Below are 13671 nucleotides of genomic sequence, written 5' to 3' on the forward strand. Positions count from 1 at the left end.
GCCCGTGGCCATCACCAGGACTGCTCTCTGCTGTTGAGAGCTCCTTAGGAGGAGATGGGAAGAGATGGGAAGATTGGGCCTTTGCTTCCCCTCCTCGCCATCTGCAGCCTGGGTGGGTGCAGAGCATTGCTGGGCAGCAGGGAGCAGATTTGGAGGCAGCGTGTGCTGTGTGGGGATGGGCAGACTGCCGCCCACCGTCCTTCAAGCGAAAGGAGCGTGTTTGCAGGCAGAGAAGGTATTGCATGCTCGAAGCTGTGTTTATTTGTTTATCATCCATTTGCCAGGCACATAGGCTGTGTGGCAGCAGGAAAGTCTGATCCTAGTTTTGGCACGATGAGGACGTTTGTGGCAGTAGCCGTGAGGGATGGCGGCACAGGCTGGGCTGAGTCGGGCGCTCAGTGCAGCCCCGTTGCCCCGGCAACCGGCCTGGGCCTCTGCTGGCTGCTGACCCATGAATCCATCGCAGGGCTGTGCGGATGGAGCCACGCATTTCTCTCTCCCTTGCATTTGCCAATACCGGGCTGCATGAAGGGGTGTTTGGCCACTCCATGACCCGTCTGACAGGTGAACCACCGGGCCACCGCGCTGGGGATGGGAGCTGTAATTAGAGCACGGAGCAGAATGAATGTCAGATGAATTACCAGGCAGCAGATCATATTTGTCAGGAAGGATTGCGTACATAAAAATTAAGTGACAGTACGTGCCGGGGTAATGAGAGAAAAATGAAAGATTTGCCCGTACACGGCTCAGGATAGGCTGGCGAGCCCTGTGTGTTGAGGGATGGCTGCTCTGGGAGCTGGGCACCTCCTGCCCACGGCCGCTCCTTTGCTGCATCCCATCTTGTTCCCCCCACTGCCCAGCACTGTGTCCCCAGAGCAGCCTGTGGCCCTGCAGGCAGCGCCTCGTCCCAGCTGTGCTCCCCAGGCTGCTCTCCGTCTGCATGCTTCAGCACTCCCAGGGCCGGGACGTTCTGCTCTGCCCGGCTTTGTTGGCGGTGCCTGTTTGTGTCTGGTCTTTAATTTGGTGATCCCTGAGACGTGCATCCAGAGGCAGATCTGCTCAGCTACGGCGTGACCAACAGGCACGTTAGAATCGCCTCGTTGTTAGGTTTTGCTCTAAAGCCTAATTATTTAGGAATATTGTAAATGTTACAGTGGTATTATGAATAGGGAGCATTTAACATTGCATGGACTTTGGGAAATTTAACAATAAAAGGAAAGATTTTATTTTAGTAGGAGGATTAATGAATACAATAAATGCAATTTATACGGAAGAGTTCCATTAATTTTAAAATGAACCATTTTACTGTGGAACTGAGTAACGTGCTCATTCTTTTGCCAAATAGAGTTGGCTTATCCAAAGCTTCTGAAGGGCTTTGCATCTTGAAAAGCAAAAACCAGGATAGCCTTGTTTTGGAGCAGATGACTTGTGAATTGTTCTTGGACAAGAAGGAACTCAGCGGATTCTCCTTCTGGGACGTGTGTAAGGCAAGCCTTCTGTGGGCTGCATGGGGCGCTGCTCGTCCTCCAGTTCCTTGTTGGATGTGCAGGTGAACGGGGAGCAAATGTGCAGTCATCAGAGGAACTCGTTTGTAAATAGGTTGTTTGTTGATTTTTTTCCTTTATTGTTATTGGCTTGCTGAGCCAGTTTGTCATCTGAAACAGAGTACGAGTACCCTGGGGGAGGGGGAAATTTGAGTGGTTTTTTTTGTTTTTTTGTTTTTGTTTTTTTGAGAGATAGAGACACACACAAGAAATCTCCCTTATACTACAACAGACAATATTCCTTGCATCACATCCTGAGAAACTTTGGCTTTTGGATGTGTTCCTGAGGTGCTGTTTGTGTAAGAAACAATTGCTGCAGTTACTGCAGGTATATTGCAGTACCTGCATGTGAGAGGTGTGACTGAAAGTCACCTCAGGTTGTGTCTGTAACTTTAAAAAAAAAAATGAAAACAGAGAACTTAAATCATCAGGTCTCCTAGGAAGAGCTGAAATACTATTCAGAAAATGTTCTTTGTAGGAATAAGTAGATTAATTTTTGTTTTCCTTGAGACAATTAGCCTGGGTACCTCACTGCAGTTTGAAGTAATTTAAGGTACATTTCAATGCTTTTGCCTTCAGCTTCGTTTTTGTTTTGCTTGACATGCTCTGCCAGGGCTTGGGACACAGCCTGCCCATCTCCTGTCAGGCACTCACAGATCTTCAGTGTTTCTGCCACTAAGGCATGGCTGAAGCAGGGGCAGCAGTGGCTGAGATGCTCTTCTGAGCAGCTCAGCTCAGGGAAACCAGGTTTCGGTTGCTTCTTTTGTTTGTTCGCTTTATAATCCCAGTGTAAAGAGAAGCTGTATCATATCTAGTTTTTGTTATTTAATATTTCTTCAGCAGTCGAAAGAAGCTTATTCTTGACAGCTGAGAACATGGGAAGCTTTGTGTCTTGTCACAGAAGGACTAGGGACAGATGAAGTCTCCTGCAAATAGGACAGAATACAAAACTTACTGCCTGAAAGTTGGTCTGATTCCCAAACCATTCTTTTACAAAAGTATCTGGAAGTATCTCCCAAGTAATGCAAACATTTGGCGACTGATACTTAAAAACCAGACAGTTAAAATAATGCTGAGACTTCATGGGAGCCCATGAGCTTGTTTGGAGAGGTGAGGCAGGTGGGAGCAGTGCCCTTGCAAGCAGAACTGCTTCCCTGCATTATTTGCACCACCAGGTATTAAAGCTTACTAAAATATTTTTCCTAATGTCATGGCATGTGTTATAATGTGTCTTGAGTATTAAAGTTAAGCTAGTTGCTTAGAAGGTACTGTATTAGTATCTTTAAACTGTTTTTAACAACAGCGTTACTTGTGGATGGCATCAACTGCTTTTGAGCAGTTTTTTGTTTTTGTTTCATTTGTAATGAACACGTTTCAAAAATCACGAGTACTTCAAACCACGGCAAAGTTTGTTTTGACAGGAGCAAAGCACCTCTGAAAGGAAGGAGTGCTTTAATCACCATTACCCCTTTGAGGCCCATGTTGTGCTCTGATATCTCTTGTTTTGAAACTGGGAATACTCTGTAAAGATACATAAAGGTCAGAACTTGTTAGGTTCTTTCATAGGCAGAACTGTGTTGCCTGCTGTGAGAAAGTAAAGCGGTAGGTAGAAAGCAAAACAACTTATCAGTTGGTTTTGTATTTTTTTAGCCAAATATGGCTGTGGATTTTGATTCGTGTCAGGAGATGCCTATGTCTTATAATGTTGTTTAAGAAGCATAGAGAGCCTGTGAGAAAAGTGGGAAATGTTCTGTGCTGGTTTGGATGTGCTGGCAGTGTGCCTGAGGTGTGGGAGAGCAGTGCTGCGAGAGACCAGGCTGTGCTGTGCTGCGTTCAGTGAGTGAGCCTCTTTGTGAGGGAGCAGCTGAAAAACGTGGGGCAGATTTTCTCTTATTTTTGCCTGTGAGCAGCCAAGTAGAAATTTCATGGGGAGCATTGATCCCTGGCTAAGCTGTGTTTGTGCGGGGGGAAGCTTTGTTTAGAAAACAAAATTTTGTATGTACAAACTCAGCCGCTGTCACTTTCGCAACAGAACTCCTCTGATCCTCTGATTCAAGCTGAAGAATGTTTTCAAGATCGTTGAGCAACATCTTCCCTGCGTACTGAGTGCCTTTCTGCATTGGAGGCGATGCAGCTCTGCTCCTGGTGTTCCTGGGGCAGGTTTGGGAACTCAGTGCAGGGTATCCATGCTCGGTGGCTGCTGGAGCTGCACCATTATGTTTGTTTGGTTCAAACTCTGTGTCAGAGCAAAGCTGTGTGAGTTTTATTTCAGAAATAGCTTCTTTGCCTGTGTGTTTTCCTGGAGAAACAAGAGACTGCTCTTCATCTCACTCAGAATAATTAGCGCTTTCCTCCCTTGGATGTTGCACCGTAGCCGTTCTGGTCCATGTGTGTGTTTTAGCTGCACACACAGTGCTCGGGGGGGGTAGGAAGAGATGTTGTTCTGAGATCTTTGAGGCAGGCTGATATTCAAGCAAAGTGCTTTGACTTCCAGGAATAGAATAGGAAGATGCTTGCTTAGTCATAATCTTCTCTATGGCTCTGCAACCTTTGTAACTTTAAAGGCATTACTCTAGCAGCTGGTGATTAATATTGAATCTGAACAATATTCTGTATTTTCAGCTGGGCGAATGCCAAAGAAAGTTTCTGATTAATGGTCTCCGATTAGACTATTCTTGTCAAATTGACTAATGTGATGCAATGGTGAGCCCTGACTGATTGCATTGGAAGTCTTGTGCGGTTTTCTAGAAGATGCTCATTACAGGAGATTCCCACGTAATGTTGGACAGGCCATAAAGAGAATTGGGCTTGTCAGTCTTTTATCATGACGGCTATTTAAAAATTAATGCATCAGTTCTGAAATGCGGAGCCCTGCTTGTTCATATATTTGCTGACAACACTACAGTAATGATAGGTAAATGTGCAAGGTAGACTTCATAAAATCAGATCAGGCACGGACTGCTCCGCAGGCCTATTAATATAATGGAACAGACTAATGCACAAAAAATGAGATCTGGACCATAACGCACTCATCCGTGTTACAAACCCTGTCATTTTGCTTTGATCGAAGGTTGTTTTAAGGCGTTATCTGAAACGACAACTTTAGCCTACCAAGCAGACCCCTGCTAACATGGCAGGCAGGACCGTAACTTTAGAGCCCACACGTTGTTATTTGCTCTGAGCTTGTCACGCAGCGACCCAGAATAACTGATAGCAAGAACAGCTACTGCTGGAGGCCAGCATTGGCACCACGTGCTATAGAGCATGCAGACGTTGGGCAGGGAGAGCTGGAATGGGCTCCATGCTCACTCCTGTGGCTCCGTGCTGCAGCCCTGCTCCTTTGCTTGCTGCTGGTCGTGGCAGGCTCTCTTCCATGTAGGTGTCTCTTTCATCTAGTCTTGTAGGCTTCTTTCAGATTTGAGAAGGGAAGAGGCACAGACTTAAAAGTTGGGATGTGACTTATGTGCTTGTGTCTAATGGAGACTTCCAAACCAAGAACTTCATATAACAGATTGCTCTATTTCTAAGGAGGAAAATGAATCAGTGCTCTAACCATGTGCAGTTCCTCTATGCAAATCTGTATGGGTGTCTATCAGTGAAATATCAGTGCCTGTCTCAATGGGCTCGTGGCCCATGTTTCGATCCTGTGGATGATGGGAATGCAACCAAGTTCTGGACTCTCCTGTTTATTTAATGCAGCATGCTCTGAGCTCCAGGAGCCTGAGGTGATTTTGCTCGGGTCTCACGCCGATGGCGGCAGCACCCCGTGTTGCTGGGCCCTGTGTGCTCTCTGAGGGGGTTTTGCCTTTCAGGAGCTTTCCACTCCAGAAGTAATTTGTTTCCTTCTGTGTGCAAACCCCTGAGGAAAGCCGGGGAAGGTGGTGCAGCTCTCCCCCCTCTGCCTCCAGCGCCGCTGTTCATCTGCTCAGGAATCTTTCAGCTGTCTGCAGTCAGGGCTTTGGGTGAAGAAGTGGCAAACTGAAAGTTACAGGCAAAATAAACATTTGCCGTCTTGCATGAAAGGTCTCTAATTAAGAGATGGATGCTGAAAAAAAAGAAAAAAAAAATTGACAGAGGATGGAAAAGCATGGGAAGGGAAAGAGCATAGAAAGTCCTTGGATGTTTTAATAAATGATGTATCTGAGGTTTATTTGATGTAGTTGAAACTGCCAGGATGTCTTGTATTTTCAGTACCATAACTGAAACTTATTTAGGATTTTTAAAAGAGCCTTTTTGAGGTAAGGAATTTATTAATAATTTCCTGCAAGTCCTGTCCAAAATGCTGTAGTAAATTTCTTGTGATAAAATACAGACTTTTGGAAGTACATGGAAATCCAACAGCTCCTAATGGGACTGGAGCTGGAACAGCGTTTAAAAGTTTGGAAGTACTCTCTTGGTTCTTCCAGAAAGCTGTACCTGTCCTGTGTCAGGTTTGTCACTGGCACCTCCCTGCTCCAGCCAGTGGTCTCCCAAACTCTTAGCGGGGGCACCTCATCATCTTGAGCTGGGCTGTCGTGCTACTAGTGCAGGTATGGCAGCGGATGCTCAGTGGTGTGCTGTCCTGGGATCTTGCTGTAGCACTGTACATCCGTGATGTGTATCTCGCTGCTCCCTGTGCCGCTGAGTGAACCAAAGAACTGTCGTTTTATGGTGGCTCTGCCCATGGGAGACGCAGCGGTGGCTCAGGAGGAAGGAAAGCTTCCTTCAGATTTCTGAAATAGAAAAGATGCTTTCAGCAATGTTCAGCAGTCATCAAGTGTCCATGTGGTTGTATTTTTGGTTCTAGATGAGAATATGCCTTTGAAAGCATGATTTCTTTCCACAGTCTTGTGCCAGACTTCTCTAATGAGCTGTTTCTGCTAACCCTCATCCTTCAGCTAAGTCACATTTCTGTACAATGCGGGTTGCGCCGTCTCTTTCTTGGATGGTAACTCCTCATTTGTTCGTTTTCTTTGCAGTGGGAACTCCATACTATATGTCCCCAGAAAGAATACATGAAAACGGCTATAACTTTAAATCCGATATCTGGTCTTTGGGCTGTTTGCTGTATGAAGTAAGTATCATCTTTTCCCATTTGTCTTAGCTCACGGTACAGTGAATCAGCAGTTGAGCAGGTCAAAGTTATTTTCTTTTATTTGTTCAGAAACCTTATGAGAAATTAACTCTTCATGTTCATGGCGTGATTTGTGAGCGTGAACAAGAAGGGAATTGTGGCACGCAGCGCTGGTGCAAAGTGAATGTGCTGGGTCACGGTGGGTGCTGAGGGCATGGGCACAAAGAAGCCAGTTTACTGTATTCATTCTTCCCACTGTGAGCAGAGCTGTAATTAGGGCAGCATATTCGTAGTTTCTCCTGAATACCATTTGTTCTACAAATAGAAAATTCATTTGAATGTAAGCCACTGGTTTGTTTAATTGAATTCTGAGTAATTGGAAGATCTTAACTCTGAGAACTTTCGATAAAGAAAAGCGGAGTTTTTACGTAATGTGAAATCACCGTTTCTGTGCCCTTGTCAGAGCTCAGCTGGGATGTTCCCCCATTGCATGTTGTCCTACAGACAAAGGTGGGGTGGCGGAGTGGGCTCTCCTCAATTGAACTGCACGATTTGTAACTCCTTTTCCTAAAACCCAGCTGGTTTTCTTTACCAGTGCATGCATTTTAAAAAGAAGCGCTAGGATTCTGTCACAGCGCTCTGAGCTTTGTGATTTTGTTTCTAGCAGGAGTCAGAACAACATTGTAGACACTTATCGTTTTAAATGCATGTATCGTTTTGGAATTTAAGTGAAGGTGCGAGTCAGCAGTTGTGAAGTTTTATCCTGGCCCTGAGGATGAGAAATCCCTGGCATGTTGAATTCTAAAGCTACAGCTCGCATTGGGAAATAAAGCTCTAAATGTCAGGGTCATGCTTTCCTGAGTTACTTGAAATTGTGTGAACTGATGAGATCTTGTTCCTCATTGCAATTTCGTAAACCGCACGGAATGAGAGAATAAACAGGAATGCAAATTGTTTTGCAAGTGAGCAGCTATGAAGGCAATGGTAGTTAAGCATGTCATTCAGCTGCTTTAAAAAACTGCCTTTTGGGACGAGAGGGTATAAAGGTAAACGCTCGGATAATAGATCTCTTCCCGGCAGGAGTTCAGTGCTTGTCACTGTTATTTCCTTGTGGGAAGGATGTTTGTCTCAAAGAACAAACGGCTGTTTGTGCACGACTGAGCGCTGAGCGCAGCAGCTCCATGGGTGCTGCCTCGTGAGCGCCGTGCGGCTCTGTGCAGATGGGGCAGCTCCACGGCCGCCATCGCTGCCATCTCAGCCCGCGCTGTGAGCGCGTGGGGCAGCGGTGCAAAGGTGTTTAAGGTGTTTATCAGAGGCACTTGGAGAGAAGAGGGAGCTTAAACTGCGTGTTTCTGTGCCTGTCCTCAGGCAGATTCTTCTGAGCTGTAGAGAAAGAATTCAGGAGTTTGGAAGCTGAAGCAACAGCGGCAAGCTGTAGAAAAGCTGATGTTTTCAACGGAGGATGGGATTGTGTGTAACACTTCTGATGAGATACTGGGATGAATTTCTGATGAAAACCAGGGTCATAAAACATAGCTGTGTGTATCTGGGTCTCGTGTAGCCATTTGAAAATGAGTGCAGAGACTCTTTTAAGTGGGAGCAAGGGGAAAGAACCTGAGCTTCAACCAAGTCAGTTACTGTTTTGAAGAATTCCAGCTTTGTGTCATTTATCAGACCTCACCAGGAGTTCCCAGCGCAGGGTGTTGAGTTGGGGATATGGGCTCTGCCACAATGTGTGAGGCTTAACCCAGGCTGCCAATAGAGAAGGGCCCACGTTGGGTACAAGGCATCCCTGAGACTGAGGGCACTGCTGGGGAAGGGACTCCAGATTTATGCAGAGAGAAATATTTAGCGTTGTGCTAAGATATGTTTTTGTTGCAGGCAATATGGTCCCCTTATGGCACAGTAGTCTTAGTACTCTCGTATTTCAAGGAGCTGAGTTAATTGCGTGCTGAACAGTAGCAGTACTGTAATAACGTGAAAGATTTGGCATGCAAAGCATTTTTAAATGTACTTCCTACGTAGGTAAGCCTTTACTTTGTGAGCAGAAGCTCGAGAGCTTGAGTATTCCAAGGACTGGACGGTTCCCAATTTTGTGCTCACCAGATAAGCAGCCACTTGACTTTTAAAACTTTTTAGATATTTGAAAATGAAAAATCAAGTTCACGTATCTCTGAAAGGGCCTCCCCCCCCCCCCCACTAATTTCTTGTAATGAAAATCTTTTTCCATTTGGCTTAAAAGTAAGGAAGCAGTGTTTGTTTGGTTATGAGTCACTTCTGATATTTCTTCAGATCCGTTGTGCAGATAACTGCAGGGGATGCAGTGCACAAATTGCCGTCAGAGCTGTGCGTGTCCGCTGCAATCCCTCGCATAACAGTGAGGGTTTGGGCCGCGATGGCAGACAGCACCGCTTAACTTTGACATTGGTAATCGCACAGTGATCATTATTAAATCTTGTCAATACAGCAGTAAGTCTTCATCCCTCACTTCCTGTAGAAATCTGTCAGCAAGATCACTTCAGGGAATAAAAATAAGTTGTTAATTCCCAGAATGTAGCTGCAAGCAGTGACTTCAGTGGTTCTGGCAAGAGCATCAATTTAAACACCAACAATTCTGCATAGGAATTTTTTTAACCAGCCATCCTGCATGGTGGTCATTTCCAATGGAGATCTTGCTGTCCTTCAGTAATTGCTCTAATCAAAATGCCAGAAGCAAGCCCAAACAAAGGCACACACAGTGCTGTGCTGGTGGTTGGAGCTGTGTCAGCCAGAACGGGGGGACACCACTTCCCAACGTAACCCCCTCTCTCTCCACTTCTGTGCAACTGATGGAGCAGTTTGCTGTCAGTCTCTAATTAGCAATTACAACTGTAACAGAAATGTGCCTTCACTTTTTTGCCCTCTATTTTGTGTGGAGGCAGTGGGCAGTGTGGCCCTGGGGCTCAGCTCCTGCCTGCCCTGCTGCTGTGCCACACTTCGTAGTTCCAAGAGCATCGTGTGGTGGCTGATCTCCTGAAGCTCGTGGTTTGGGGTTCGTTTGGACCTCCTGACCAAGAACCCGCAGTGTAGGTGATATTCTGTGCAGACGTGCAGTTTCTTTCTGACACTTCAGTGTTAGACAAGCACCTCTCTGTACTGAGCTGGAAGTTCTTTCTCACCAGTAGCCTTCAGTTGTGCTCTCCGTGCTGTGTGCTCGGTCTGTTTACATCAGACATCTGTTGTGGGTTTGGAGTCACAAATCTGGATTAATAAAATAGAATGTAAAGGGGCTGAAGACGTGGCTGATGAGGAGAAGGTTCTCTGGTTGGGCTCCCAAATCTGCCTGGGACGTTCTATCCTAAGCAGCAAATTTCCAAGAGGAGAGAGTGTTTGTTTTTGAGGTCCGTTTTTAAGGCAGAGCTGCATCACTCACATTTATAAGGTTCTTTTTATTCTAGGCAGCCAAATTCAAAATTAATCCACTTATTTCTTGTAGCGGTTGATTAAAAATTTACCAGTGATAGAGAGTAAATGCATTGGCAGTTCTGAGCATGGTAGTAACCAAGGAGGGCTGAAACCACGGCGTTACCAGGAGCAGTAGAGCTGCCCTGTCAGGTGACCGTTCGTGTCAGAGGTGTTCGCAGCTGCTGGTGTCTGACGGACTGCCCTGCAGCACAGGCATCCTATTTAATCCTATTCACATTAAGAGAACGTTTCTGCTGCATACTTGTGGAATTGCCCACTGACAGTGTCCCACATCTGCAGTGTTTTCAGCGGAAATAACCAGTGATGGGGAAGCACGGGGAGCTTGCTGAGTGCCGAAGCCCAGGGATGCGTGCGGTGCGGGGCGTTCAGCAGCTGGGCTGCTGCATGGGCTGGTGGAGCAGCAGCGTTGTTTGCTTGCCATCGGAGAACAGAATTTGCTCTTGCAAACCGTTAGTACTAAGGCTATTGCATCTTTACCGTTTCTGAAATGCTCTCTGTGTTTTTCTCTCCAGATGGCAGCTCTTCAGAGTCCTTTCTATGGAGATAAAATGAACCTGTTTTCTCTTTGCCAAAAAATAGAGCAATGTGACTACCCGCCTCTTCCAGCTGAACATTATTCTGAGAAGGTAAATTGGGAGCATTTGTGCAGGGGAAGTGGAGGGGTGTGGGGAAGAGCCTCCCCATCCCGGCTGCAGGGGTGGGGGAGTGCAGTGCTGCCCTGCAGCTGCCCGGGGAGCTGCTGAGCCTCTGAATATCAGCGCGCTGAAGTGAGGCAGAAAGGAAGATTTCTTAATGTGGTTTCTTAACATGGAGAGGATTTTGAGACTGAAAGTCTGTTACGTTGGCAAAAACCAACAATGAACCGTGGGAAAGCCCTCTCCTTTGCCTCCCTTTGCTTAAAATAACATACCGTGAAACCATGCTTAAATTTTTGTTCCTGTAGTTTCTTCTGCTTGCTACAGGGAGTCGTTTTTGTTTCTTCTTGTTTTTTTTAAATGGGGAGAAGAGGAAAACAGTTTAATAATAAGGTAATCATCAATAAACCAAGCTGCATAAGGGGGATTTTTGAAGTCTGGGTTCTATGTATACGAAAGCGAAGGATGGAGAGCAGTAGCTGAACTGTATTTTAAGAAGCTGTATTTAAAAAAACACAATTGCAGCTATGCATTGCTTGCTCTGTGAGGTTGCACTTGGGCTGCACATGGTGGTTGTTTTTATGCAAGGCCTTTTGAGCTGGTTTTTTCCTGACGTTTTTTTTTCCATGCTAAACCAGCTGTTTTTCTTACTTTCTCATTCAGTCGTTGGTGTCTTCTGTTGGAAAGGAAAAGGTTAATTGTAGATGTTGTTTTACATTTTAAACTGTAGGCTGTGCAGGGCTGAGCTGCTGGGGCTGCAGTCTGCCTGCACCACACTGAGCTTCCCAGCTCCGACCCTGGGCGCTCACAGCGTGGTGCTGCCCCGTCCTCTGGGCTGCCGCACAGTTCATGTTCGTTCTCTCCTGCTAAGGAACTCTTGCAAAAAGATAATTGAAGAAGTGTTGTGGAAAAGTGGATTATTTTTTCCCAAGCTGCTGTAGCAGCACGTCCCGGCTCTGTGCATTCACGTTTGCCGTGCTGCTGTAGTGTGCAGCTCAGGATCTGCCTGCTGGCAGCAAGAATTAGTGTAAGTTGACAGATGTGTTTCCTGTCTTTACAATTACTGTCTGTTTGCTTCCCTCTGGCAGTGCTAAAGAGTGTGTGTAGTGTAGTGATACAATCCGGGGTGAGAAGGATGGTTTAAAGCTCAAAGGCGCCAGGTCCCAGAGAACCAGACTCCAGATGGTGTTCATGCACTATTAACAGAATGCCTGACGAAGTCTGAGAGGGCTGTGCCTTTGGCTGTAGCTCTATGAGCTGCTGCTGCCTACATGAACCACAAAGAGCTCTGATTTCCTGAGTCTTGAACACGTCTCTGCCATGAACGCTGTTTGTTTTTGTGCCGGTTTTAAAGGTTAGATTTTCAGATGCTTCTTGAGTACGGAACTGAAGGGGAGGTGGGTTGGTGTCTTCCAGCAGCTGAGCAGGGTGAGCCATTGGGTGGGAGCCCTCGTGCTGCAGGGCTCGGAAAAAAGCGTGGCAGCGCCTTCCTGCAGCAGTAAGTTGCACCAGCAGGAGTCAGTGCTGCCAGGAGGTTGGCTGCTCCCATGTGGACGTGTTCATTTTCCTGAGGGTGATGGGGCAGATTCTCTGGGCCACTCCAGTATTGCCACTGGTGCAGGATTGGGAGTGGTGAGGGGCAGCTGCCCCTCCATCCTCTTCCCAGGGCAGAGATGAGCATCAGCCAAATGAAGCTAGCAGAGTGCTTGGTGACGTACCCCCAAACAAAGCTCTGCTGCAGGGGAGCTGCTGACCCTCGGGATGCTTTGCTTGCAGCACTGTTGTGAATGAACGGGACGAAGCATTAATTGAGGAATGCCCGCCTTTCAGTGATGGCCTCCTGGCTGTGGCCTTTTCTCCAGTCTGGATCTCATGATGGTCTGGAGGAGCTGAGACTGATTGGTTTTCTGTCTCAGAAACAAATGCGCTGGTAATTGTTGGCACCAGTTGGGGCTGCACGTCAAGGTCGGGTCTGGCAGTTCCTGCTGGGACGGCTTCAGGCCCGCGGCGACCCAGCGCTCGGGAGGCAGAGCTGTGGCCTCATTTGGGTACATTCAGTAATGCAGCTGAACTGTGTGCTTGATAGCTGTAGGGTCATGCTTTTAATTACCATTAAAATAATTGGCACTGTGGCTACTGAGAGGATGTGAGAAGATCAGAGGCTCAAGGCTGTTTCTCCCTATGCCTCGGGGGTACGAGCAGCTTTCAGTGTCTGTATAATTAAAAGCTACAATCTTTCATGTGCACAATAAAGAGGGTAGGGAGGTGGGGGGTACTTCAGCCCTTCTGCATTTTATTTATTAAACATAATCAATGACCAGTCTCTCCTTCACAGAGGTTCTCTAGGAAACACCGGGGTCTGACAGCCGCATTCGGGCATCCTGTGTCTTAAGATGTGTGTACAGGTTAACTGTGATCCTTCCACAGAGGTGGGGTGCAACAGAAGCGTGCAGCACCAGCCTCAACAGCTGCACGATGAGCTCCCTGCTCCCATCTGGGGGAGCCCCACACCCGCTGCCAGTTAGGAACAAGCTGATCCATTTCTGTTCCAATGTCTTTCTGTCTTTCAGCTCCGGGAGCTGGTCAGCATGTGCATATATCCTGATCCAGATCAAAGACCCGACATTGGTTACGTGCACCAAATAGCAAAACAAATGCACGTTTGGACCTCCAGCACCTGAACCATCTGCAGACACTCTCAAAAGCCAGCACAGCTTAGTCTTACTTGAATTTTTTTTCTCAGATGAAACCGACTGGTGCCTAGTCAGCAAGTGAGGGGAGCACTCGTAGCAGGATGCTCCATTATTTCTGCAGGTTATTTGACAAGGACTCTTACAAGGTGGTCATGCTTTAAAGTGAAGATTCTGTGAGGTATTGCAAGTGATTTTTTTTTAAGCCAATAAGATGTTACAGGTGTAGATCATTTAAGGGTCTTTTCTTAAACTGTCGTGTGTAATCTAGGATAGATGATATT

At 46.6% G+C, this 13671-nt stretch overlaps 1 protein-coding gene across 1 annotated transcript in view; it reads left to right on the forward strand.

Annotated features, from left to right (window-relative positions):
- The window catches only part of NEK6 (NIMA related kinase 6), a gene marked incomplete at both ends in the record, with an annotated part of 45550 nt that extends 32172 nt beyond the window's left edge, over positions 1–13378 (forward strand). Inside the window, 3 exon segments of the mRNA XM_079544666.1 lie at positions 6503–6597; positions 10575–10688; positions 13268–13378. Coding sequence (XP_079400792.1) covers positions 6503–6597; positions 10575–10688; positions 13268–13378 — 320 coding nt within the window.
- Positions 13379–13671: the final 293 nt, after the last annotated feature.

The sequence above is a fragment of the Tetrao urogallus genome (assembly GCF_951394365.1).
Source record: "Tetrao urogallus genome assembly, chromosome: 19".
Lineage (NCBI taxonomy): Eukaryota > Metazoa > Chordata > Aves > Galliformes > Phasianidae > Tetrao > Tetrao urogallus.